Below are 25987 nucleotides of genomic sequence, written 5' to 3' on the forward strand. Positions count from 1 at the left end.
TCTGCTAAGGGGCTTCCAACACAGAATATTCACTCACCAAGACAACAAAGGGTGGGCAGCTAGCTTGCCTGTAACTGCTCTTTTTTGTTGAGCCCAATGAAAATCCCGGTCCACCACAGCAGATAAGCTTCGAGCGCTTCAACCTCGCACAGTGTCTGCTCATCTCATATCGGCGACACCACTCACAACCCATCCAGTCGGGCTGGGGCGGGATCACAGATTCATGCACTCCATGGGCTGTGATGTGAACACGACGCTGAGCCCCGCACTCCATCCAGTGGACATCAGTACAGCCAGCAGCATGTACAGAAAATGCATCCAGGACAGAAACGGTACTGCTTCATGGAAACATAAATGAAGGAGAATCTGTGCAAGTGCATCAAACAAATCATGTCATTGGGGTGTTCCCCCGACTGCCGTTAACTCCCCCGAGCATCCTCACGAGACTAGGATGGGTCATGTGCCAATGCACGTTACCGGCTGAGACTCACCCTCAAATTACCCTGGGTACAGTTTCCCATTAGTTACCCTCAATAAAGACCCACTACAGATAATTTACAATAATTACTGTAATTGTAAATTTATTTATATAGTGCTTAGAGCCCCTGGTGAGGCACTGAAGCACTTGTTCAGCAAGGAGTAGGCTACTCCAGGACCCAAGATTAGTAATTTGTACAATTTTCTCTTTGTATTTTCTCGTGCATTAGTTGTGTTCAGATAGTGCTCTTGATTTCTTGTGTGTTTAGTAGAGTTGGGGGTAAGGACAGAAGGATAGGAGTGGAACTGAAAAGGGAAAGCAGTGAGCTGTTTGTAAGTAATGGTCGAGTGAACGAGTGAACGATTGAAGAGGATGTTTGGGAGCTCATAGTAGTCAGATGGATTGGATGAGTCAGAGGGAGAAGGGATGGGAAGGACAGAAGGAACTACTGCTGCATCCCTTGTCCTTGAAAGGGTTATGCTGCGGACCAGGAACTTGCATTTGACTTGATTTCTAAGAGCCTCTGGCAAAGGGTTGTGGTTTCAGAAAGGCATGAAAAGAACCAGCTGAAGATTGAAGGTCCAGTGATCTGGCGAGTGCCCTGACTCCTTTGAAATAGCCCCACGACAGCATATGCTTTTTGGCCAGATAGACGTTCTCTGTTGAAAGGCATATCAATAAACATTTTTGGGTTGTATGTAGAGGACTCAGTTGATCGAAGCCGGATGTGCCAGCAGTGCCAGGCCGGCCTTTATAAAGTGTCTGAATGCATCCTGCCCATCTTTGACAGTCTCCATGAAGGCTCCTTTGGTGGGCCGGAATGCTGGGCGCAACAAATACTGCCATATCTTAAAAGGCATAAGTCTATTGACTAAGAAGAGAAGCCTCATTTAGGGATTTGAGGTTAGGACTTTCTGCAGAGAATGACTTATTTTACCGTTTTTTGACTCCCTTTTCAGAGGAGGTGTAGGGAAGGCTTGCCAGTTAAGTCAGAAGTGGAAGAACTCTGAACCACTAAACTCCCTGGAGATGATGTGTGGAAAAGAAAGCAAGATCCCAGGGGCTGGTCTGTACCAGTGAGCAATGGTTCTATGGACTACCAAAGAAGATGACAGCTTCGACCAGGACTCTGTGATGGTGTTGACCAATGCCTTGTTGAAGGAAAACAGTCACTTACTAGCAGAGAGAGCCATCTATAGAATGTGAGTGAGGATGTTACTGTGATACTCCACAGTATGCAATAGCAGCTCAAAAAACTCCACTGCTTTCTTTAATTTAGAATAAAAGAAAAATAAGTCATTTGAGGTAGGACAGGGTATGGAGAGGGATCAACTTACGTATCTGGGACGTATCCAGACCACTTGCCTCCTAAAATGCCTGGGTATTAGAAGATGGGCCATCATCATCATCATCATCATCATCACCTCCTCCTTGGTCTCCATTGGAGTACACACCTGTGTGAAAGGGCTGCCAGAACAGTTCTTCAAAAGATATGCCCTCTTCTAAAAGGCAAAAACTTCTCTCCTGGACAATAGGGTCTCCAATACAGGTTGCGGTGCTAACGGTGGCTTTGTAAGCGGCACCGGAACAGAGTGTTCTTAGGCTGGAGAATAGAGTGTCCCCAACTGCGCACAGAGGTTGATGCCGAAGTGCCTCTCAGCGCTGATCTGATGGGCCAGTATATGTAGTGATGGTGGCTGGTGCATCGGGTCAGTTAGGGTCCTGAATCCAGGTGGCACAGAGGAGAACCCAGAACATGCTAAAGACAGTGATGTCATGAAACCAAAAGGCCCACCGACCTGTCCCATGTTGCCAACCGATGCACTAGAAGGGGTGCTCACCCTCCCAAAAATAGCCATTATGGCTCGAATAAAACCAGAATGAGCTGCTCCTGGCGCGAGGTACTAGGGGCAAATGGGTATGGATACAGGCTGATTTAGGGGAGGATGTGAGGAAGGTATCGCCAGGATTATCTCCACTAAATCCAGCTACAGTAAATGGAGTCAGATTGGTCTTACTAGTACTCTGAGAATGACAAGGGGAAGAAGAACAATTCTTACAATGCCATTTGCTTTCTTTCACCAACTTTGGTGACAGAGAGGACTGCAAAGGGGACCTTCATGTGACCCAATGAGTCAATGGCTCCTACTACTCTCTTCAGATTGAGCCACAAAAAATACGTCTGACACTCCTTGATGGCGCATTGGTCGACAGAGGTTGCACAACAATGTGTCATGCCTTGAGCCAAGGCATCACAGACAGTTATTATGCAGGTCCATGATGGACACTTGTCCATCACACAGACGACAAGACTTAAAGCCTGCAGCTTTTGGAGGCGATTCGGTCCTTGCTCCGCCAAAAAAGAAAAACATTTAGGTGAAAGAAAAGTCTCTGACAAGATAGCGAGAAGTTCCACACTGCAGCAAAAGGCAGGAAAAAAACCAGAACTGTGCCAGTCCTGTTACTATACAGCACAATTGACGTTATCATGCCCCACGTTGGACATCAAAAAGGGAATTGGGTCACCAACTTGGCGCCGGACTGCTATTGCAGACCTTTTCAGGGTCCAATCTTGCATCTAAGATATTTAAAGGTGAGGCATTTGAAAGTATAAGTATCCATCGAAACAATGAAATTGTTAACAAATTTGCAGAGAACAAAAGATTGACTTGTGTCCTGACTGTCAGAGTTAGGTCGCACCTTTCTACCTGCTTTGATGAGGCCCTGGTGAGGCAGTTCCCCAGACAGATATAGCTGTAAACAATCTGTAGCTTCATGAGGTCGCCAAATTCAAAGGGGAGCATCTTTTATAATAAAGCTGAATTCTCACAATAACATATCAGCACTCAGGCTGGCATTTTAAGTGGTCTATTGTAATTAGTTTTGCTTTTTTCAGATGCGATTTCAGATGCTGAAAGCACCCAAAATCACATTGAGAAACACCAGGAGAAAATAAGCAGGAATCGATGAGGAAACACAGATTTCCACATTTCCCCAACACTTGTAATCCCTGTTACCCCTGGAATGAATGGCATCACAAGTAATAATAATGCTGTGGCTGGGCAATAATGGGTATTAACACACAAGTTACCACTTTTGTAACAATATGTCTGTAAGAGACATTAGTTTGTGATAGATTCCTTACCTTAGAATATCCCCAGGTGTCAGACAAAGTTTTTTTCATCAGCAGAACACCTGCGCGTCAGAAGGTGGCGTCGTGCAGATCCGTGGCCATCGCTGGCGTCGTATGCGCCGAGATGACGTCACAGAGACTACTTAGGCGCCACACATGCGCGCTGACGTCAGTTCTGTACACGACTTTCTGCGCCAGGAACGCAGAGCCATGCAAGAAACTGAATACTGGTGCCATGAAACTAGGGCCCTGAAAGGGATGACCTTAACCCTAGAAATCAGTTCGCAGAACGGGGGGGAGGGGGGGGGAGGGGCGCGGGCGGGGGGGAGAAATTTATCACTAACTAATATCTCTTACAGGGAAGTACCCATGGCCCCCTCATCCACGTCCGGAGACCGACGGGGGGACGTCGGAGAGCGCAAACGCTTCTTTGAATTTTTCTTATGATGTCTCTTACCTGATTCAGAGTGTGAAGACTTCGACCCTGAGGAGCGATGGTAATGGCTCCGCGGTCGGTCCCTCAAGCAACCCCTGGACCTCGAACTGCACGGAGAATACTGTCGGGCCTCCTGCAGCTTTAGGGACCGCTCCTGCAAAGCCTCCGGAGCCATGGCGAGACAGCTGGAACATGACCGGGGGACATGTTCGCGCTCCAGACAGTAGAGACAGACGCCATGGGGGTCGGCCACCGACATCGTACGGCGACAGGCCCCGCAGGATTTAAACCCAGGCATCCCTACGTGGCACCACAAGTCAAAGACTCAAAGAAGTAGAGACAAAAGTCTCAAAAAAGTTAGTCAAAAAGTGACTAGGGTATGTGCTCTAACCGGATCTGCACTTGCTGGCGCAGAAAAATAAAGAACGGACGTCGGCGCGCATGGGTGGCGCCTAAGTATTCTCTGTGATGTCATATCGGCGCATTTGATGCCAGAGATGGCCGCGAAGCCGCACAACGCCACCTTCCGATGCGCAGGAGTACTGCTGATGAAAAAACTTTACGGATCCAGTCTAATGCCTGGGGATATTCTAAGGTAAGGAATCTATCACTAACCTGTCTCTTTCAGATATGGGTACTTGTAATAAAATACTCACAGTGTTCCTTTGAGACTGGTTTAAGGATGTGAGAGTTCTGCAGGTTCCCTGAATGCAGTTTGTCATGCTGTTAAGGACGGCTACCAGGACCTGAGCCAAAGTCTGCATACTCATCTTGATTTAGGTGGCAAAGATCTAGAATGGGGCAAAGTACTCTACCCTTTTTCACTATGTATAGAAATAAATGGAAAGTATCCTCATCCCAATTCTAAGGGTATGAGTTGCTCTATTGCTCCTAAAAGAAGAATCCGGTTTAACATCATGCAGAAATTCTTCAAATAGGGACTGGAGGGGTCTAAACATAGGAGTCTGCAAGCTGTAGCGCACAGTTATTGCACACCATCAAAAGTATTTGACCTAGTACAGTCCAGGGCTGGTAATGGTGGCAAAGCCTTTTCCCAGATTGCAGAGTGCATCCTGAGATGGTTCCAAGTAGTGTTGTGTAGTCTTAAAAGTAGTCTTTGGGATTTCTTGATTGCAGAGGTCTGAGACACAGATATGTCATTTCATTTAAAGAGCTCCTTTCTCGGCTTCAGAGTGAAGTCTCAAGAACAATATGTAGAAGCTGGAAAGAAAGCAGGCTTAGTCCATAAAAGACTGAAAAGCTGATGCCTGACAAACAATTTCTTTCCCAAAAGGTTTGATTTTTGTCCAATTTGAAAGGGACATATCTCCCCAAAAGACAACAGGTTTCAAACACTGTAATAACTGCCAAAAACAGATGTCAGTGGCGGACCCCCACAAGCTTGGTCTCTGATGTCTGGGCTCCTGACAGGACTTAAAGTTATCCGGGACCGAGAGTTCAAACTATGCCTCTGAGCACAGCAGAAAGGCTAGGAAGGGTCAGTTATGGTTGAAGCAGAGGTCAGAGACATGTTCTTGGTACCAAGTCAGTCCTGAGATAAGTAATCATCACGTTTGACAGGTCAAAGGAAAAGAAATACAAGGTAAGTCAAAAGAAAAGAAACACAAGAAGTCCAAACATGGCTACCCTTCATCCCACTACTCTAACCAAGAGGAGTCGCAAGGATGTCATACCTCGAAGTCACGGTCGCCAACTTCGAAACCGTTCTCGGCTTCAGTCCAAACACAACCAGTTTCCAGGTCAATCGGTGACGCAGAAGCAGATTAAGTCCTTCAAGGACGCCATGCAGTAGATATTCTGTACGTTGTCGAATCATCTTAAAATGCCTTCGAGCCCCCAGATTAGAGGTCTCCATTTGGGTTATCACAGGCAGATCTGTTCCAGACGCCGACTCCGTATTTTGACCCCATTCTGTGGTCAGGGTGACTCCATGGCAGATGTCTGCTCCATCACTTTTACGGCACCAAGACCGGTGCCAGGCCCCTGAGCATCAATGCAGGCAGCAATGCCACCAACGCTGGAGGAAAAGCAGATAGTCTTTCAAATCTGAAGGCAAATCCATCGAAACCTCATTCGAAGTCACGCCAGCCCCATCAATCCCCAAAATTCCCCTGACCTCTCACTCAACCTTAATTGGATTCAGATACGCTTCCGATAAATTACAGGTATTCAGACTGGGAGCTACAAAATTACTATGCGGATAATCGGGCTTATGGACACCTCTGTGAAGCGAGGATGCCCTTCAGTAAACTGGTAAATTGCCCGGAGACATAAGCCAGCTAAAGGAGACCCATCTTTTCTTTTTCAGCACCCAACACCCGAAAGCCTAGTAGTTCAGACCTTGACCAGCAGGCTGAACCTCGATGCATTTTCGACCACAGGGAGTTGAAATGCACTGCAGCTTTTGGCAAACTTATTTTCTCATCTACCAGCCCTCAGGTTTGCCAGCATGTGTTAGTGGCAGACATCTTTACAGCTGTCCCTGACTATCTTCAGACTAACCTGTGGAAGATAGGTCAGTATGGCCAGGATACAGTGAAATATTTTATACGTTCGGGCCTGGACACAGACTGCTTGGGTAAGGCAGCTGGTACCAATGTGGAGCTTTGGCAGCCTGCTTGGAATCATTCCACTGAATTTTCCAGTGACGTTCAAAAGCACCTTTCCCTTCGGAGACAAGGCAGACTTTGCCCTGGAGTGCTTCAAAGAGTAAAGTAACAGCATGCTCCCTTGGACTAGCACTGCCCATGCAGCAGGTCCACAAACAACTTCATCCCTTCTGAGGCTTCGGAAGGAGGTTCCAGCAGGGACCACAACAAACTTTGCTTCACAGCAACAGACCTACCAGACCTTCCAGGTAGGATCAGGGATTGGCTGCCAACAACCGGGCCCCTGGCAGCAACAAAGTACCCAAATCCCCAGACCCACCCCCCGCCACTGAATATCTCTTTGTTTGCCCTCAGCTACGCATTGTCGTCCGATAGGAGAATGGCAGCCTGATCCATGAGTGGGAAAGCATCACACTGGACAGAGGGTGCTTGAAACTGTCCAAAACAGTTATGCCATATCCTTCCTCTCCACACCTCTGAAGATAACACAGCGACATGCCACTTACAACAGAGCAACTTTCCAAGGACCACTTGTCCACTCTGCTTGAAATAATTTAAACCCTCTAGGACAAGGGAGCCAAAGAGATGGGTGCCCATGTCAGAAGTCAGAACTGGTTGTTCCTCCCTGGTGCTGAAGAAGGACAGAGGACTTATTATTTTAGCTCTCCACCCTCTGAACTTTTTAGTCTTGAAGAACAAGTTCAAAATGCTCACCCTTACTTCAAGATCTGTCTGCCCTGGATCCAGGAAAGAGGCTGGTGGTGTTGGATCTGCAGGATGCCCATTATCACACCCCCATTCTGCAGCCACACTGGCACTACCTTCGGTTTCAGGTAGGCCATATGAGCGCCTTCAATTCTCAGTTGTCCCCTTTGGTCTTTCCAGTGCGTTTTGGGTGTTCACGAAATAGAGGGTGGTGATCGCTTCTCATCTTTGGGGTTTGGAATACCAGTCTTATCATATCTCGACAACTGGTTGCTGAAAGCGGGATGCTTTCAAACAGTTGTTAACCACCTCTAGATGGCATAAACTGTTACATCGCTGGATTTTCCCTCAACGTGCCAAGGTCCAACTTGACTCCTTCCTAGAGACTCCCTTTCATTGAAGCCGTCCTAGACCTAGTGCTGTTTCGAGCCTACCATCTGCCTCAATGAACCCAGGACAGTCAGACTAATATCTCAATGTTAAAACGTTTAATCTGAGTCTTGGTGGGAGCAGCTGTGTGGCTTCTTGACCTCTTGCAACCTGCTTGAGGACCACGCCAGGTGGCACACAGGCTCTGCAGCGGGACTGGAAGTCTAAGGGGATTCAGCACCAAGGGAACATTTCAGATTTTATCCAAGTGATCGAAAAGACTGCAAAGGATATAACGTGGTGGCTGCTGGACCATATTTCGCTGCTGGACTGCTGGTCCCCACCCCACCCAGAGCTAACAGATCATCTGGGAGAGTTCAGGTGATTCTGACTCCAGAAGAAAACCATCTCCACATCTCCACATCAACCTGTTGGCGTAACGAGCAATTTGCTTGCCATTAAAACCCTTCCTCCCATCCATTAAGGGGGAATGGGTGCAGGTACTTACAAACAACTTTACCACCATGTGGTATTGCAAAAAGCAAGGCAGGGTACCATCGTGGATCCAGTGCCAGGAGGCCTTGCGCCTCAGGATGTTGCGGAGTTGTCTGGCCAACTCCCTGATCCCAGACTACCTGGCGGGATCACAAAGGCAGACAAACTCAGCTGAAATTGCCTCAGAGGTGAAACAGGACATCTTCTAGCAATGGGCAGAATTTTGGGCCAATCTTTTTGCCACTGACAAAAACATGCAGTGCCGAAACGTTTGCGTGTTAGAGCTTCAAAGGAACTTCTTGATTGGAAAAGCCTTTTGCATGGATTGGAGCTTGTGACTCTTGTATGCCTTCCCACCACTATCCCTCCTGCACAAAGTTCTGAAGAAGATCAGGAATGACTGGGCCAATTGATTAAAACAAGGCTGTGTCCTCTCACTATGTTTGGTTAATTTATACTTAGCAGACTTAAACAGCTACTTGCTAACAACAAATGGTCATCCGCCGAAACTGGCAAACGAGCCAATCCAGTTCCTGCAATATGTGGACGATATTGTGGAGGGCTGCAAAAAGTCATAAACAAACTGACTGACTACTTCGATCTTTTAGGCCTGGAACTGAATAAAACAAAAATCAAGGTGGCGAGATTAGCAGGCCCCAGGGCAGGAACATCTAAATGGTACTGAAAGAACACACAAATTGAGGAAACCAGCTCATGTAAATATCTGGGCATTAAATTGGGCAGAAATATGTCCTTTATGGATCAAAAAAGGGATATAAAAGCAAAAGCCCAATCATTAACTTTTGCGTACAAACAGCTTTATAAGAAAGCAAACTAAAGAACAGGACGACCAACCAAGGTTTAGCACAACCAAAACACAAGTACAATTATGATTATAACTCTGGTACGACACACTTCCTGTCCTAGGGCGTAATTCTGGTCATTATGTTCTTAGGAAGGCGGAAGGCGCAATCAATGAAATTCAGTTATTATGCCGGGGATCGCTGCATTGGATCGAGTTTGTGCCGTACCAGAGGGGTCCCACTGATGCTTCTCTTTTTTACATATGTCCATGGATTTGCTATTGTTCTAGTCTGCAATTTACTACACGCAGACATTTTCCTATACGGTGTCTTCTTTATTAGTCCTTTTCGACCTGGAGTGTGTACCAGCGCCTCCTCTACAACTTCCCATCAGGAGCACGAAGTGATACGGTGATGAGGATTCATTTACTTTATTGGTCATCTTCTTCATTACTTTGAACTTAGCTCATCAGGTTTCTACGACGACTAGGCATAAATCCATTAGAGCCCTGACGAAGTTCCTATAAGGAACGAAATGTGTTGGCTGTGTCGCGTTCTTGGTAAACATTACTGAAATAAAGAATATAATTTGGACTAAAAGAACGAGTGTTGGATTTCAGCTTTATAAGAAACTGGAATGTCCTTCCCATGGGCACCTTTTAAAAATAACGGCAGCACAATTGCTCCCAACTCTGTCCTATGGCCTGGAAATATGGCATGGCCAAGAAATTACTATTTTAGATGAACTGCAGACGAAAGTATATAAGGCAGTTTTTAACCACTTTAAAGGATCATCTCCAACACAGATACACTTGGAATTCAGTCTTCAGAACCAAGAATATCAAAGAAAAGCAATGTTTGCAAAACTGTGCTGGAAATTTAGAGCATCGGAACCGGAATCGTTGAACAACTTATGTTGGATGGAAATAAAGACGCAATTTGACCAAAAAAAAACAAATACTTGGGGTGATTATCTGTGTACAGCCCTGGAGGTATTAGAGATCGAGGAAGCCTGGAACAGCAACCTGGAAAGAACAACATTTAACAGAGGTTGTAATACCATAGCTAAAAAATTATCCTTCTTGGAAGATAAAAAAAAAGACTGACCAAACGTCGGCACAGCTGGGTGGTAATAAATGCATATATAAAGCCAAAACCGCAACCCTACTTAGCGGCCCACTTTCGTCTATCATTAAAAAGGAGGTTCATGGCATACAGACTAGGTGATTATAATTCGAAGGATTGGGTCCCCACCTGGAAAAGCAAACAGCAAGCGAAAAAATGCCGTCTATGTGGGTATCATACAGAAACCATATGCCACTTAATGTGCGTTTGTGAGGTCGTAAAAGTTGAGAGAAGGAAGTTGCTAAAAGCATCCTTAAATGACTTAAATATCCGCACTTGCAGACAGGCGGTAACAAGCTGGATGGGGGGCTCATCAAACATTTTAATATGTTGTGGGGTAAAATTCATGACACTAGTCGACAACCTCCTATCGAAAGTGTAAAAAGAACAGATGCTTGGGGTTATCGAAAGTGGAAAAAGAACAGATGCTTGGGGTTGGAACAGGTCTGGAAATATGTTACAGTGTGCTTCATCGTTGTGATAAACCAAATAAAGTTATTTTGACTGACTGACTGGGCCCAAGCTACTGGTGGCTCCAGATTGGGGCAGTAGAGTGGGTTACCCAAAGCTTCTTTCTGACCATGAGCATCTGTCCTCTAATTCGGCTGCCTTGTCTGGGGGACTGCTTATTGCAGCAGTAGGGCACAGTCATGGACCCAAGTCCACACAACTTACACCTCCATGTTTGGAGATTCAGCAATGACAGTTGACACCTTTGATTTTTCCCCAGAAGTAGTAAATGTTATTTAGGCAGCCAAATGCTCCTCTAATAAAACCATCTATGCAAGACAGTGGGAGACGATTGTTGTTTGGTGTCCTCCCAACACAGCCAGTCGTTAATAGCCCAGTTGTCTGATGTGCCACATTTCTATTTATCTCTAACCCAGTAAGGTCTTGCTGGGGCAACAGTTAAAGGTTAGTTCATGACCTTATTGGCATTTTTATGTCTACCTGATTAGCCATCTTTGTTCGAGTCACCTGTAATGATGCAAATTAAACGGGCTGACCCATATGTTTCTGCTAAAACCATTTGTGATGCCCGAGTAGGACCTCACTCTGTTTCCTGATGTACACTTTATTGATACCAATGCACAGCTACTCTCTTCGATTGCTTATGCTGAAGACAATTTTCCTCAAAGATATAATGCCAACTCGTCGCGAGTGAGGTGAAAGCACTCTACATTCAGCACCTTCTCTCCAGACAAACCAGTGCTAAGGACCAAAGGTTGTCACACGTTTCAACATCAGACAATTGATTACTGTCTGTTCTTCTTCATCCTCCTCAATCATCTAAGGAGGAAGAGAGACTTCATACCTTACACCCAAAAGGAGCTCTGACATAAATTGGACCAAGGACAACCAAATGAACAATCCGCTCTTTCTAGGCAAAACAAACTACAAGCTATGCAGAAACACACAATCTCTTGATGGATTGTTCTTTCATTAAAAATCTGTTATGGACGGCCAAAGAAACAGTCTCTGGGCTCATTCTACTGGAGCAAATGCTGCTCCTACTGCACTGGCATGTGGTGTGCCAGTCTTGGCTATCCAGGACGGGGAGGACGCATTAGATGGTGCTACCGGGCCGATTCTCTTAAAATGAATGTTTGTGAGATTGTTCGCCTCAACCCGCAACCTATGGGGCATTTCTGAGCCTACACTAAGGGTATAGGCAACAAATGGCAGTAGATCTGCAAGTGAATATACTTACTTTAACACCTGAAAAGCATCGGAAGGCATTGTCCATTATATTGAAGAAGGGATCTGCTCTTTTAAGGTCCTGATGAAAGCCAAGTGATCCAAGACAGCACCAATGGCTGAAACAGGTAGACCGCCAATGTGAGGGACAAGTAATGCTTTCTGAAAACATTTCTCATCTTACCCCTATTCAGATTCATATTACAGATACAGGCACTGGTATGAAAGGTCATTCTAAGTATCTTCACACCTTAGGTTTACATCCAGATTCTCTCCCTCCTGTTGGAGGTGTTACTTACCTGGACTATTCATGCCCAGGTAGGGAACCCGGATGATGGTTTCCACTATAATATACCAGTGGAGATTACATACACCACTGACTGGAACTAGTGGGGGAGGGTCTCCAAGAAACTCGTTGTGAGGCTCTGGAAGTAGAGTACTGAGATTTTAGTCTCCTATGATCTATTCAGTCTTGGATATCTGTCAGGCTGCTATGTGGGCGTCTGTTCACACATTCACAGAGCAGTATTGCCTGGATAGCCACGTCCAGCAGTAGGGGCACTCAGCTTGTTCCGTCCGGCAGAAACTCCTGGTCTGAGCATTTCCATAGACCCACCACCAAGGAAGGTACTGCGCTTTGCTATCTATTCACAAAGGGCCTGATTCACAAAGGTAAACTCACACTTCTATATAAGTTTAAGTTTTTTTGGTATTCACAAATATGAGTTAATAGTAAGCTTACAACTGTTTGTGAATCTGCAGTTAGGGCAGAGAACTCCACACACAAAAAGGTAAGGCAGTTCTATATTTTTATGTGCGGAGGTCTCCGCAGTCATAAACGCACTATTAATTTGGAGTTTGCGAATACCCCAAAAAACGTAAACTTACACAAAAGTGTAAGTTTACATTTGTGAATCAGGTCCATGGTGAGAAACAGGAAGTTAGAAGTATCCAACAAGTTACTTCCCTTTGTAACGTTCTTTCTGGTGGATAATTTATCGAACCGCAGATTTCTCATTAACACTTCTAGTTTTATGAAATGGACTCTTGTGGTCCTTGCTATGTTAATAAGATTCCAACTTGGTGATCTACACACTGCCACAAATTGAATATAAAGGCTCCGCGTACAACGGGGTTGACAGATATATGAAATAAACTGACATCAGCGCGTAATAGAGATGGCTAAGTAGTGGTCCTGACATCACTTCCAGTGCAGGACGGACCAGACGCGGAGTTACATGACGCCATATATCAGCGTGGGAGGGAAATGGTGAGATTAATATCTAGATCCAGTCTGTTGCCTGAGGGTATCCACAAGGTGAGGAATCTGCGGTTAGATAGAGTATCCACCAGAAAGAGCATCACTAATGGTAAGTAACTTATTTTTTTCTTGCCCGTTTCAGATTGCTGATAAGAAGTTTAGACAGGGGTACACAAGCATTAGCACCCATGTGCAGTAAGTAATCAGGTTGAATAGTTTTTTTTTTTACATTATCTTATTTGGTTTTTGGTAAGAAGAGATGGTGGTTTGAGTAAGGTCCTGTTGAGAACATCAGAACTTTAATACCGGAGGTGAAAGAGGTGACTATGGATGGGAGTCTAAATGAGTATCTTTGAAGATGGCTACTATTGACAGGTGCCCTACTTGAATGATACATGATCAGTAGTTATGGGTGAATGGTAGTGTGTGTGAAAACAGCAATGGTGAGGAACTGATGGTAAGGTGGTAAGTGGTAGTTTTTGTTGGATGGTGGTGCTAAGAACGAGTGGGTGAATGGTAAGGCAAGTACAAGAGTAGTGGTATAAGCAGTGTATCAGTGTGATGAAGTTTATATTAAGTGTATGGTAGGACTATAACTACTAGAGTCCCAAGTGCTACACAATGGATCCTTTGTCTATTTAATAGCAAGGAAGGTAACGCTCTGTAAAGGTGCTGGAGCATAAGTGGTTTTGGAAAACCTCACGTGAAAGAGGACTTTTTTCTTCTCTTTTCATTTCTCTTTAGACAACGAAGTGCAAAGCCCATTATCATTAAGGCCAGAGACTAAGGCATTAGGTTGGAAACTGATATATATTGACAGATAGGGAAATGAAAGACACCAGAGTAGGGTCTGGATTTAAAAGCATTAGTATCTTAGGAAAATTATTTTGTAAAAGCTCCTTTCTCCTTTAAATGGGATATAGCTGATGCCTAATCAAGTTTTGGGAAAGCTGGCAGCACTGGGATACTAGTCTTCTGTCCAAATAATGACTGCCTGGAAATGGTCATCTAGGGGTTGATTAACAGGCAATCAACTTGTAGTATCCTCCTAGGTTGGGCTAACTTCATAGATGTATGCAAAGATCATGGTTAAGGTCTTCATTATATCTTTGTTAGAGGCTGTATCAAAGATCCTTTTAATCTAAAGACGGCCTCCCATTCATGCGAACCAGGTCAAGCTCTTTCCAGCTAGAAGAACTCGCGGTTCCATCTGCTGTGATTCCTTCGGAAATTTCAAACCATTCCTTGAAACCAGTGCAACCAATTCAGCTAAGATAATGTTGCATGTGGTGGCTTAAACAAACATAAATAAGAAAATCTGAATTTGCAGACACTAACAGCACAAATGAGGGAAGAGCTTTTAAAGAATGACAGTTAAAAGTGGACCTTGTCGATTAGAAAATGTGAGTGTGAGCATACCTGCACTGTAAATGGGAAAGGTTATGTGCTTTACTGAAAGAATAAATACAGTCTATGAGTCTTATTTTTTAAATATCGGAATAATATTTTTCTTTCTATGAACATGTGGTGGTGTTTGCATGGCGCTGATAATAGGAGAAAGGAGCAAGTAGTAGGAAAATTATCATGATCACAAATCAATGCAGAGAAAAGTTCCTTCATGCACCAATTCAACAAATCAAATGAATACCTTTTTATTTTTCTTCAGTTTTCTCTTTTCTTTCTTTTTCTGTAAATACTTTTCCCAAGGAGTCAGTTTGTCATTTCCTTCCAGCTTGTTTTTGACCATCTTTTCAGCACTTTCTTTGAACCCTTTAACAACAAGAAACCTTTTAATTAAAGTGATAGGCAAAGGTAGAAACGTCCTTTCTTCCGACACATCCAACATTTCATAGAGACCCATACAGGAAGTGTATACACATGTGATCAAATCAAACAGGGATTCTAGTGAGGCCATGCAAGGCTTAACTTTAGGGATACTAGATTTTGCCCCCCTATGTGCAAGCAACGCTCTCCACATTAATACTTTTTCTACTGCAGCAATAATAAGCAAAGGAAAGGGTTTTTTTGTTTTTCTTTTAAGTAGGAAGGTAGGTATTTTTATCCCTCCTTACTTTGGCCTACTGAAGACCTAAGCATAACTATGGGACTTACATTAACAGTGGGACAATTAGAACTGCACATATTGTGTCATTATTGCTATGGAATTGTGTGCTTCTGGGCAGTGTGGTAGGTTCTCTTTGAATGCAAGTAGATTAGAAAAAGTACAGCACATAGTCCTTTTAAGATTACCAAACAAAATACAAAAACCCTAACATCTATAAGTGCGCCGGTCTAAAAAAGTGCTGAAAAGCGGGAACCTTGACAGCATCTATTTACCGGGTGGTTCCTACAAAGAATGGAAAATATTCTTGAGAAAGAATCCAGTGGTACAAAAATTCATGTTCGTAGTTTCCTGAACAATGGTATTACTAAATTATGGGTCAGATAATATTGAAAAATTTGTATGGGAGGAATTCTGTTTTCAGGATTCAGAACGCCCCAAAGGGTTACACGATTGCCATAGCTGTGCCTTACCATATAGACCAAGTCTTGGCCTTATGCTAGGTGTAGGGAATAACAGACCAAGGACCCTTTACCAAGATTATATTTATGATGTAATGAACTGAAGTTTGCTAACAGACAAAAGCGGGTTGTAGGGAAAAAAGGTTTTGCCTCAAATCTGAACTCTTCCATCACCCAATAATACCACAGAGAGCATTGGAAACTTGTGTATTTGTCACACTAAAATAGGAACTTTATCTAGGAGGTAAAATATTATCCTCTAATTAAAGTTCGGAAGTAGTAACTTGCTAAACTTTTGGTTAGAAAGTTTTTTTCCCCAAGTATATCATAGCTGTAGTTTGAAAGATGTAAATTGGTGAAGTGAGGCAAGTCTGCTGGTAGTTTTAGAGCACATCATTTTTACTCTGTTCTCCCAGCCTCCTTTTGTCACACCTTCTTTGGGTTCTTGTCAAGAAGGATAAGTTACTTACCTGTACTCCTAGTTCTCTTCCAGGGGTATCCTCATCAAAGTCATAAGCACTGAAAATTCCCGCCCATGTGCGGGACCCCGGAAACAATATAAAAATATATATGTAAAAAACACATATATCTCGTTCCACATATATGTATGTACATATATTATTTTTCGCACAACAATTCAGCTCCATAACTGAGGGTAAAAACAATGTAAACACATAAATGCACTGCAATTATTTAGGAAGCAAAGGAAAGAAAAACACATTAGGTCAAATAATCTTTGAACTTTGTGTTTTAATGAGTAAACCACTCATAAATCCTGAAAATTGCTTGTAAATAGACATTGTTAGCCCTCAGGCTGCATTGTAAAAAACAATAGCATAGAAAATGAAACCATTTTCAACAAAAACTGGCACTGTGTCTTTAAGGCAGCCATGACCACAGGCTTCCCTTCATGCATCAGGGGTGACAGTTAGGTCAGTTGTTCTTTGCATAACCCTGAAGACGGGGCTCAACCACAAGATTGAAAACAGTACCAAATCTCATTTACCTGGAGAGGCGGGTGGGTTGCTTATGACTTTGATGAGGATACCCCTGGAAAAGAACTAGGATTACAGGTAAGTAACTTATCCTTCTCTTCCAGGGGATCCTCATCAATAGTCATAAGCACTGAATAGAATAGCAAGCCCATCAACCACCTGCAGGTAAATGAGAAGTACATGACCCAACCAAATCATAACAGCCAAATCCTCAGCTGTTAAACAGATTCCTCAGGGAGGCCTGGCCCACCTGGGTATCTGCTCTCGTGTCAGAATCTAGACAGTAATGTCTGGTAAATGTATGGACAGACCTCCAGGTCACCGCTTTACAAATCTCAGACATGGGTACATCATGCAGGTAAGCCGCCGTGGCTGCTCTACCTCTAGTGGAATGCGCCTTAGGAGTACCCCCCAGAGGCTTCTGCGCCAACTGGTAAGCAAGCTTGATACACGAAACGATCCATCTGGAGATAGAACGTTTCGACGCTGCATGACCAGTTCTGATCGATCCGTAGTTAACGATCAATTGATCAGAATGTCGAATAGACTTGGACCTGTCCAGATAGAACTTTAAAACCCTTTTCAGGTCCAAAGAGTGTAACGCCCTCTCAGCTGGAGTAGAGGGATTAGGAAAGAAAGTGGGTAAAGAGATAGACTGATTGACATGAAAATCTGATACCACTTTCGGCAGGAAAGAAGGGTGCGTTCTGAGCACCACTCTGTTTAAATGAAACACTGTATACGGTTCTTTAGTACAGAGGGCCTGAATTTCGCTCACCCTACGGGCTGACGTAATCGCTACCAAAAAAGCCGCTTTCCAGGAAATATGCTGTTAAGTAGCTTTATGAATGGGCTCAAAAGGAGGGCCCATCAATTTTGATAGTACTAGGTTCAGCTCCCAGGGAGGAGAAGGGGGCCGTACAGGAGGGTACACCTTTTTCAGACCTTGCAGGAAATCTTTTACTGCTGGAAGCTGAAAAAAAGAAGTTTGTGAAGGTGATCGCCTATAAGCTGTTATAGCGGCCAAATGCATCTTAATGGAGTTAAACTTCAAACCTGCTTCAGTCAGGTACAACAAGTATGGGAGAACTGCTTCTTCCTGAATCTTTACTGGATTGTGACCATTCTGCATGCACCACATATAGAACCTCTTCCACTTGCATGCATAAGAATGTCTTGTGGAAGGATGTCGTGCTTCTCTCAGAATGGACATGCAGTCCTGTGGCAGTCCTAGATGGCCGTACTGAATGACCTCAGGAGCCATGCTGCCAAGTTCAGTGACGGAAGGTTGGGATGGTGAATCCTCCCGTTCATCTTCGATAACAGGTCCTGCCTGCATGGAAGCCTCTTGTGAGGAGACACTGACAGGTGAAGTAGGTCTGTGTACCACCATTGCCTCGGCCAGTCGGGGGCAATCAGGATCATTGTTGTACACGAGTGGTTCAGCTTGCTCACCACCTTTGGGATCAACGGAAGGGGTGGAAAGGCGTACACAAACTGCCCTGACCAGTCGATTAAAAGAGCATTCCCTCTTGTTCCTGGTCGATAGAACCTGGAGGCGAAGCTTGGGCATTTGCTGTTTACGTCGTCCGCGAAGAGATCTATGAAAGGACGACCCCATGACTGGAAAATGTCGTCTAGCACTTCGTCGTTGAGAACCCAGTCTTCTTTGTCTTCGAAGTGCCGACTTAGTGTGTCCGCCCTCACGTTCTGCTCTCCTGGGAGGTGGACTGCCTGAACAGACAACTTGCGAGCCAGAAGCCAATGCCAGATGCGCTGAGCTTCCAGAGACAGCTTCCTTGAGCGTGTTCCTCCCTGCTTGTTCAAATAGTACATCGTGGTGATATTGTCCGTCTGTACTAGAACCATTTCCTCCTGAAGCGAGGGAAGGAACGCTTTGAGAGCCAGGTGAACCGCTCTCAATTCCAGCAAGTTGATGTGATAAGTGCTTTCTTTGGGAGACCACAGCCCTTACACTTGTAGCGGACCCATGTGCGCCCCCCATCCTTGTAACGATGCGTCTGTGATGATCGTTTGAGTAGGAGGAGGTTGATGGAAGAGAACTCCCACCTGCATGTTCTGTCTCTTCGTCCACCACTGGAGGGAAGATACCTCCGACAAAGTGATCTGATCGTCCCATCGATCTGAGTGTTGGTCCCATTTGTCCTCCAGATCCTGCTGAAGAGGACGCATCCGAAGTCTGGCGTTCGGTACTAGGAAGATGCAGGAAGCCATCTACCCCAAGAGTGAGGCTATCTTCCGCACTTTGAGACCTGTGGTGAAGAATTTTCTGGCACTTGAGCGCTATCGAAAACTGTCTCTCCTCCGAATGAAACACTTTTCCTACTTCGGAGTCTAGCAGAGCTCCTAGGAAGTGGATCTTCTGAGTGGGCTGAGAAACAGACTTGCTGTAGTTGACATGCAGTCCTAGACACTGAAAGTTCTATGCATGTCTGGAAATGATTCCTTACATTGCCTGGAGTTGGACCTTTCAACAGCCAATCGTCTAAGTATGGGTATACGAAGACTCCCCTGCGGCGTAGAGCTGCCGCCACCACTGCGACACACTTCGTGAACACCCTGGGGGCCGACTTCAACCCAAACGGAAGGACTTTGAACTGGTAGTGGGAGGTCCCCACCCGGAATCGAAGGAATCTCCTGTGATCGGGCCGTATTGGTATATGAAAGTACGCATCTTGAAGGTCCATCGAACACATCCAATCTCCCTTCCTGAGATGTGGATATATTTGGTGAAGCGCCAACATGCGAAACTTTTCTTTGCGTACATGCAGATTGAGTGTTCTCAAGTCCAGAATGGGCCTGTATTCTTCCTTTTGGCCCTTTTTTCTGACCAGAAAATACCTCGAGTACACTCCTTTCCCCCTTTGGGACACCGGAACTCTCTCGATGGCTTCTTTTTCGAGGAGTGTCGCTACTTCCTTCTTTAACCTTTGTAGCTGGTGGCTTGATGTTGACATTGGGGGAACGGGTGAAGGTAGACGATGAAAACGAAGACAGTACCCATTCTGCAGCGTAGACAACACCCATTGATCTTTTGTAATGGCCTGCCACTCTGTCCTGTGATGCGCAATGCTTCCTCCCACTGGAGTGGGTAACGGCGCTGGGGGAAGTGAAGACTCATTGCTTCTGCTGAGATTTATTGAAGTTGTTGCCTTGGCGCTGATTTCCATTTCCTTTGGAATTGCCTTTGCCTTTGTAATGTGACTTTTGTTGGCCCTGCTGGTTCTGGCCTTTCTGCCAGTGAGGGGTTTGAACCCTCTGCTTCGAAGAACCCTTGTTGTTCGAACGGAACTTCTTCCGGAATTCCTTTTTCTTCTCAAGCCCCACGGCTTTGAGGGTGTCTAACTCGGTCTTCATCCGTTGCATCTCCTCATCAGCACTCGCTCCAAAGAGAGACGTGCCTGAAAAAGGAAGGTTTAGGATTCTGGCTTGAGCCTCTGGTTTCAATGCTGTGAGGCGTAACCAAGAGGATCTCCTTGCTGTGATTCCATGCACATAGCCATGCGCAGCCAGCGTTGCCCCATCTGCCGCCGCTCCTATAATCTGATTGGAGACTTGACCGCCCTCCATCAGAACCTCCTCAAAGTCCTTTCTATCTTCCTGAGGAAGTTTTGCAGAAAACCTCTGAAGTGAGTCCCACAGAGCTCTATCATACCTGCCAAGCAGCGCTTCCGCATTGGAGACTTTGAGGAAAGAGGCTGAGGTGTTACAAACTCTTCTCCCCCATGAGTCTTGCACCTTGCTATCCTTATCCGGAGGTACCGTGGATGAGGACGCTACCGCATTGGATTTTCTTGCCGCCGCAATGATTACTGAATCTGGCGGGGGATCAGCTTTGAGGAACAGAGGATCCTCCTCCGGAGGACGATACTTCTTGAGAATCCTCGCTGGAACGGACTTCACCGTTGCCGGGTGAGGAAGACTTCATTCACTGGTTCCATTATACCCGGGACCAACGGCAACAACGGTTTGGGTGCCGTTTTGTGTTGCAGGGTTTCAAATATGACAGTCGTCTTGATTTGTGAAGCGGTCATCGGCACTCCCAGCTTCAGGGCTCCCCTGCCCAAGATATCTTGGAACGAGAAAATATCTTCAGTTGGAGATATCCTCGAGCGTGGACTGCTTGTTAGGGTCGGAGAGTACGCTCTGTGAGATCGGGTTCTCGAAGAACTTGAAGAGCTACGTGTCCTCCTGGACCTAGATCTTCTGCTTGAACGCGTTCTGGAACGAGATCGCTCTCTGTGACGAGATTTTCTCTTACTTGAGTGCCTAGAACGAGACCGTTCCCTGCGGGGAAGAGGTTGGTCTCGATACCGTTTCAGCCGATCTGCCGTCTCCTTGTCCTTTGCTCAGTGGTGAAGAGGTCTATTCCACCTTGGGGAAATATGAATAGTAGGAGATTTGTGGATGGGATCCTTCACTGGTGAACTTGACCGTGGAGGTTGATCCGTTTGATCCTGTTGCGATCTTGCAGGGGATTTGGACCTCTCCCTATCAGATGCGCAGCTTTGTCCATCCGAGTATCTGCCACTCCGAGATGATGAGGAAGATGTAAATGTAAATGTAAATGTACATGTATTTATATAGCGCAAATCGCCCACATCGCAGGCATCTATGCGCTTGCTTAGGGAACCCGTCATGGTATTCCCCTGTGAGATAGCCCCGGCAGGGTATCCACAAGGTGAAAGCCAGGCATCCCGCCGCGAGGGGCCGTTGTGGAGATTAAGCAAGCTATTGCCCAGAGTCGCAGAGTGTGAACCCGCGAGTCGAGTAGGCACCGGAGCGAGAATTATCGAGTCCGTGGAATTATTGAGCCCAACCCCCATCGAGGCGGGGAATTGAACCCTGGTCCAGGGCCGATCTCAGCTTCCGGGTCTGCCGCCTCTAACCCCTGAGCCACACTTCTCCATGATGAGGAAAGACTCACTAGAGATCTAGAAGAAGACCTCGACCGAGATCTCTCTTCTGCAATCCTCCTTCTCTTGGCAGGAGGATCCTGCACTGGAGATTGTTCCACCTCTGCAGCCGATGCTGAACCTGGAGAACCCAACTGCGGTCCTAGGACGTGAACCTGGCCCAAAGAGTCACTTTCCTTGTCCTGAATCACCTGTTTCAAAGGTGACCTCTCCTTTGATCTTGCAGGAGAAAAGTTCTCTGGCTGCGAAGTACTCCGTTGCCTGGATCTTTGCTGATCCATCGACGGTGGTCTTAACAACGCCGAGCAGGTAGACGCTCTGTCGACCGTGATTTCTCCAACGTTGACCTCGGGTGGCGATGACTGTCCTTCGACGTGGAGCATCTCGCCGTTGAAGGTTGTCTGCTCGACGTCGACGGAGGCTGTTTCGACGCCGATCGCCGTTGTTTTGTCGGCGACTGGGCGTGCCTCGAGTCCGAATGACGCTTCGACGTCGAACGCTCTTGACCAGGCGTCGACGTTTGCTGCTTCGACGTCGACCGATGATGTGTCAACAGAGGCTCCCTCGACGCCGAACGACCATGGCTAGTCGTCGACGGAGGATGACTCGACGTCGAACGCCGATGGCCTGGCGTCGACGGAGAATGCCTCGACGTCATAGCATGACTATGCTGCTTCGACGTCAGATGGCTCGCCGTCGAGCTCTTCCGCTTCGACGGTGACCTATCCCTCGACGCTGACTGTAGCGGAGGTACCTTAGATGTAGACGCTGAAGACATCTTCGTCGCCGTCGACTGCTTCTCCAACGCCGATCCCGACGTCGAATGTGAACCAGTCGGGGCTTCTCGACGTCGACCGCGCCTTCCGACTTTTCTGCTTCTTGGGAGATGTTCCTCTCTCAGAAAGCCCATAAACTCGAATTCTCTCACGGTCTTTAAGAGTCCTGGAAGTTAAAACCTGGCAGTGTTCACAGGTTTTAGAGGAATGAGATTCTGGTAGGCACAGGATACACACTGAATGAGTGTCAGTCTTGGCCATCTTCCTTCCACACGGACATTTGTCAAAGAGAGAAGGCATCTTTGACAGGAAAAACACCTTTTTTAAGCCTAAAAAAGGTTTCAGTAACACCCTATGTCTAAAAGACGTCGAGTGAAAGCAAAATTAGAAGATTAATATGAATATTTTTTGACAGAAAGTCAAAAAGAAAGGAGCTGTTTCACCAGGGTCCTGACTGAAGGAGCCGGAAAGAAGAACTGACCTAACTGTCACCCCTGAGGCATGATGGGAAGCCTGGGGTCATGGCTGCCTTATAGGCACAGTGCCAGTTTTTGTTGAAAATGGTTTCATTTTCTATGCTATTGTTTTTTACAATGCAGCCTGAGGGCTAACAATGTCTATTTACAAGCAATTTTCAGGATTTATGAGTGGTTTACTCATTAAAACACAAAGTTCAAAGATTATTTGACCTAATGTGTTTTTCTTTCCTTTGCTTCCTAAATAATTGCAGTGCATTTATATGTGTTTACATTGTTTTTACCCTCAGTTATGGAGCTGCATTGTTGTGAGAAAAATAATATATGTACATACATATATGTGGAGCGAGATATACGGGTTTTTTACATATATATTTTTATATTGTTTCCGGGGTCCCGCATATGGGCGGGAATATTCAGTGCTTATGACTATTATTAGGATCCCCTGGAAGAGAAGTCGGAGATATGAGGGCCTGAAAACGACCAAAGTACTACAGAATAGTCAGGAACCAGCAGCAGGAACTTGACCAGAAGCCAATGCACCTTAAATGCAGAAAAACAAAAAAATAAAAACAAAAAGGAGAGCACCGGTATAGTGTGCCCCTCAGTGTAACTACCCTTGGATGTCGGGGGAGTCATTGGGTGTGCTGCTCTATGGATACCCTATTGCTCTTCAAGAGTGAAGGAGGACGGGTCTGCTCAAGTTCCTTGTGTTGACAATGGATATGAGTGAGATGCTGACTGTGCCTGTAGTACCGGTGGTGCTGCTCTATCTTTTTTTATTTTTGCTTGAGAGCAGCTGGCTTAGACAGGGGGCCTTCCTGAGGAGGTAACTAAGTACTTGGAATCCATCTTGCGTCAACAAGGTGCACATCTGCTCCTGAAGATGACAACAACCCACACAAGGTGGGAAGTGCAAAGAAATAAAAAAGCATTGTGTAACACTTCTATAGACTTCATAAGATCAGAGTTTGGCACTCTTTTAATGCTTGATTAATTACTCCTAACAAGTTACTAAAAGTAATGCATAGTGTAAACATACTTCAATCTGCTTTAATATGTGTGTTTTAACAGAAAACCATTAATTACATTCAGAAGAGAAGTGGATACTGATGAAACTGCAGTGGTAAGTAGACCTTTTGATTACAAGCTTGAATAAATAAGGGCTTATTCAACATTTAATTAAGGCTGCCTTGCCTTCAGTTTCCTTGTTTTCAGACTTCAATAATATTTTTTTTCTCACAACAAATTTTAACTGATTTTTTAGTCATTAGATTCTGGCCAACAGTGCAGTAGTAAATCATTGCCCACTTCCAGTGACACTGTTGGAAAATACATTAAACAATTTCACCATCCCACTCACGATCAATACGCCAATTTTCCCATCACCATGTACACCAGCCCGATGTGGACACCAAGGGGCTTGACGATTCTCCATTATATTGCTGTATTTCAATATTAAGGAGAGAGTCCACCGTAAAGACCGGGGCCAAGACTATGCCTCTGTGGTTTGCCTACCGCTGCCATATCTTAGTGTGTTTTTCTGGCACTTCCTAGCTCGGTAGACCGCAATTTCCATTCCCATATGATGATCTATTGTATTCTTCCAGGTGCCTACTGTGGGTGGCGATACATATTTCCACAGCTTTGCAAAATCCAGTTTTGCAAAGTTAAGGGGAGAAACAGTAGGTGTCTTTTTAGGTCTCGACTATTCTAATCCGCAAGGAATAAATAGACGAGAGTATTGTGGGCCAAATAAGCTTTGAAAGCATCGCGTATTTCGTCGAGTGCATGTGCTCATGCACGCGCTTTTTATTACCATTTGCTCCCGAGCCGCCTGCCTCCCACTTCAAAGGGATCCACTCCCCCGCCCACTGCTTCACACTTCATGGCCGCCAGGCCGTGTCTTGCATTCAAACAGTTGCTGCTTAGCATACGCGCACTCCTCCCACCCCTCCCATTTGTTTACTTCTACAAGGCTCAAGCCCGCCCAGCTGCAAGAGTTGTCTTCTGTGTGTGCGTGCATGCACTCCCCCCACCCCTTCCACTTCTACCACCCTCCCTTCATGTTATGCCCCATTTGGCTCGCCCGGTCGCCCCTCTCTTGCTCTAACACAAGCTACCCCACTCTTTCTTCTGCTTCTACAAACATCTCTCATGCTAGGCTGCCCCCTAACATCCCTATGCTTCTCTGCTCTCCCTCCTCCGTCAGGTCATGCCCTTTGCCCCCTCCAGGCTCCACTTTTCCGCTCCAGTTATTGCCCTGAAGTCTTCCTGACCCTTTTCCCCACGCTGTCTCCCTTCTGCACCTTTCATCTTCCCCCGATGTTTCCTTCTGTGTTCTACGGTCTCCTGTCCTTCTTTGTTCCTTGTTGTCTCTGTAACCCGTTTCTGTTGGTGTGTTTTTGTCCCAGTTTCTGTCTCTTGTTTATATGTAGAGCATTACTCTGTTCCTTCTCCTGCCCTAGCATTCCCATTGTTTACAAAACAAGGAATTGACGCTTGGGGTGATAAAATGACTTTCCGAGTATCACACGTTTTAGCCAGGTTGGATAGCCGAATTTAACACTGTAGCGCCTAAGTCAACACTTTAATCGCCAAACCTCAGGTCCTTCCACACATGTTCACCGTATGGAAGGAAATATTGATTTCATTTTTTTTCCCCAGTCATATTTTTCGTTTTTTTGTGTGGTAAAGACTCGACCCCGCTTCACCCCCCCAAAAAAATTGCCAATGGGCTTGTTCATAGATAGCAGGTTGGCTCAGTGAGTTGAACTTTAGCTGCTAAACAAGGAGTTCAAACTCGTCAAGACCAGATCTGCATTCATTCCTTCCGACGTAGATAAAACGGAGTGCTTTTACATTTGCTGAGTAACACCTGTGATTTCAAAACGCTTAGAAACTGCAGGAGCGGTTTATGAAGCGGTATAGAAAAAGGCAAATTATTATATTATACCTATTCAAATTATTTTGCCGGCTATAATCTTATTTCGCTCTTAGTCACTTTTCAGAGAATAGTTTCTCCAGTTTTGTTCTTTTACGGCGAATTGCTTTAAGTGTTTACTAAGGTAGAGCCGAGGAGCTGCTTTGCCACCGTCCCATTGTCCTTACGCCCTGAGGGAGGTCATGTGCGAGTGGACGCCTCCC

General features: G+C 45.5%; 1 protein-coding gene across 1 annotated transcript in view; it reads right to left on the reverse strand.

Annotated features, from left to right (window-relative positions):
• ESF1 (ESF1 nucleolar pre-rRNA processing protein) overlaps positions 1–25987 on the reverse strand; it is a 325806-nt gene that overhangs the window by 18652 nt on the left and 281167 nt on the right. The window contains exon 10 of the mRNA XM_086927725.1: positions 14782–14903. Coding sequence (XP_086783851.1) covers positions 14782–14903 — 122 coding nt within the window. The remainder of the gene's footprint in view (positions 1–14781; positions 14904–25987) is intronic.

The sequence above is a fragment of the Lissotriton vulgaris genome, chromosome 6 (genome assembly GCF_964263255.1).
Source record: "Lissotriton vulgaris chromosome 6, aLisVul1.2, whole genome shotgun sequence".
Lineage (NCBI taxonomy): Eukaryota > Metazoa > Chordata > Amphibia > Caudata > Salamandridae > Lissotriton > Lissotriton vulgaris.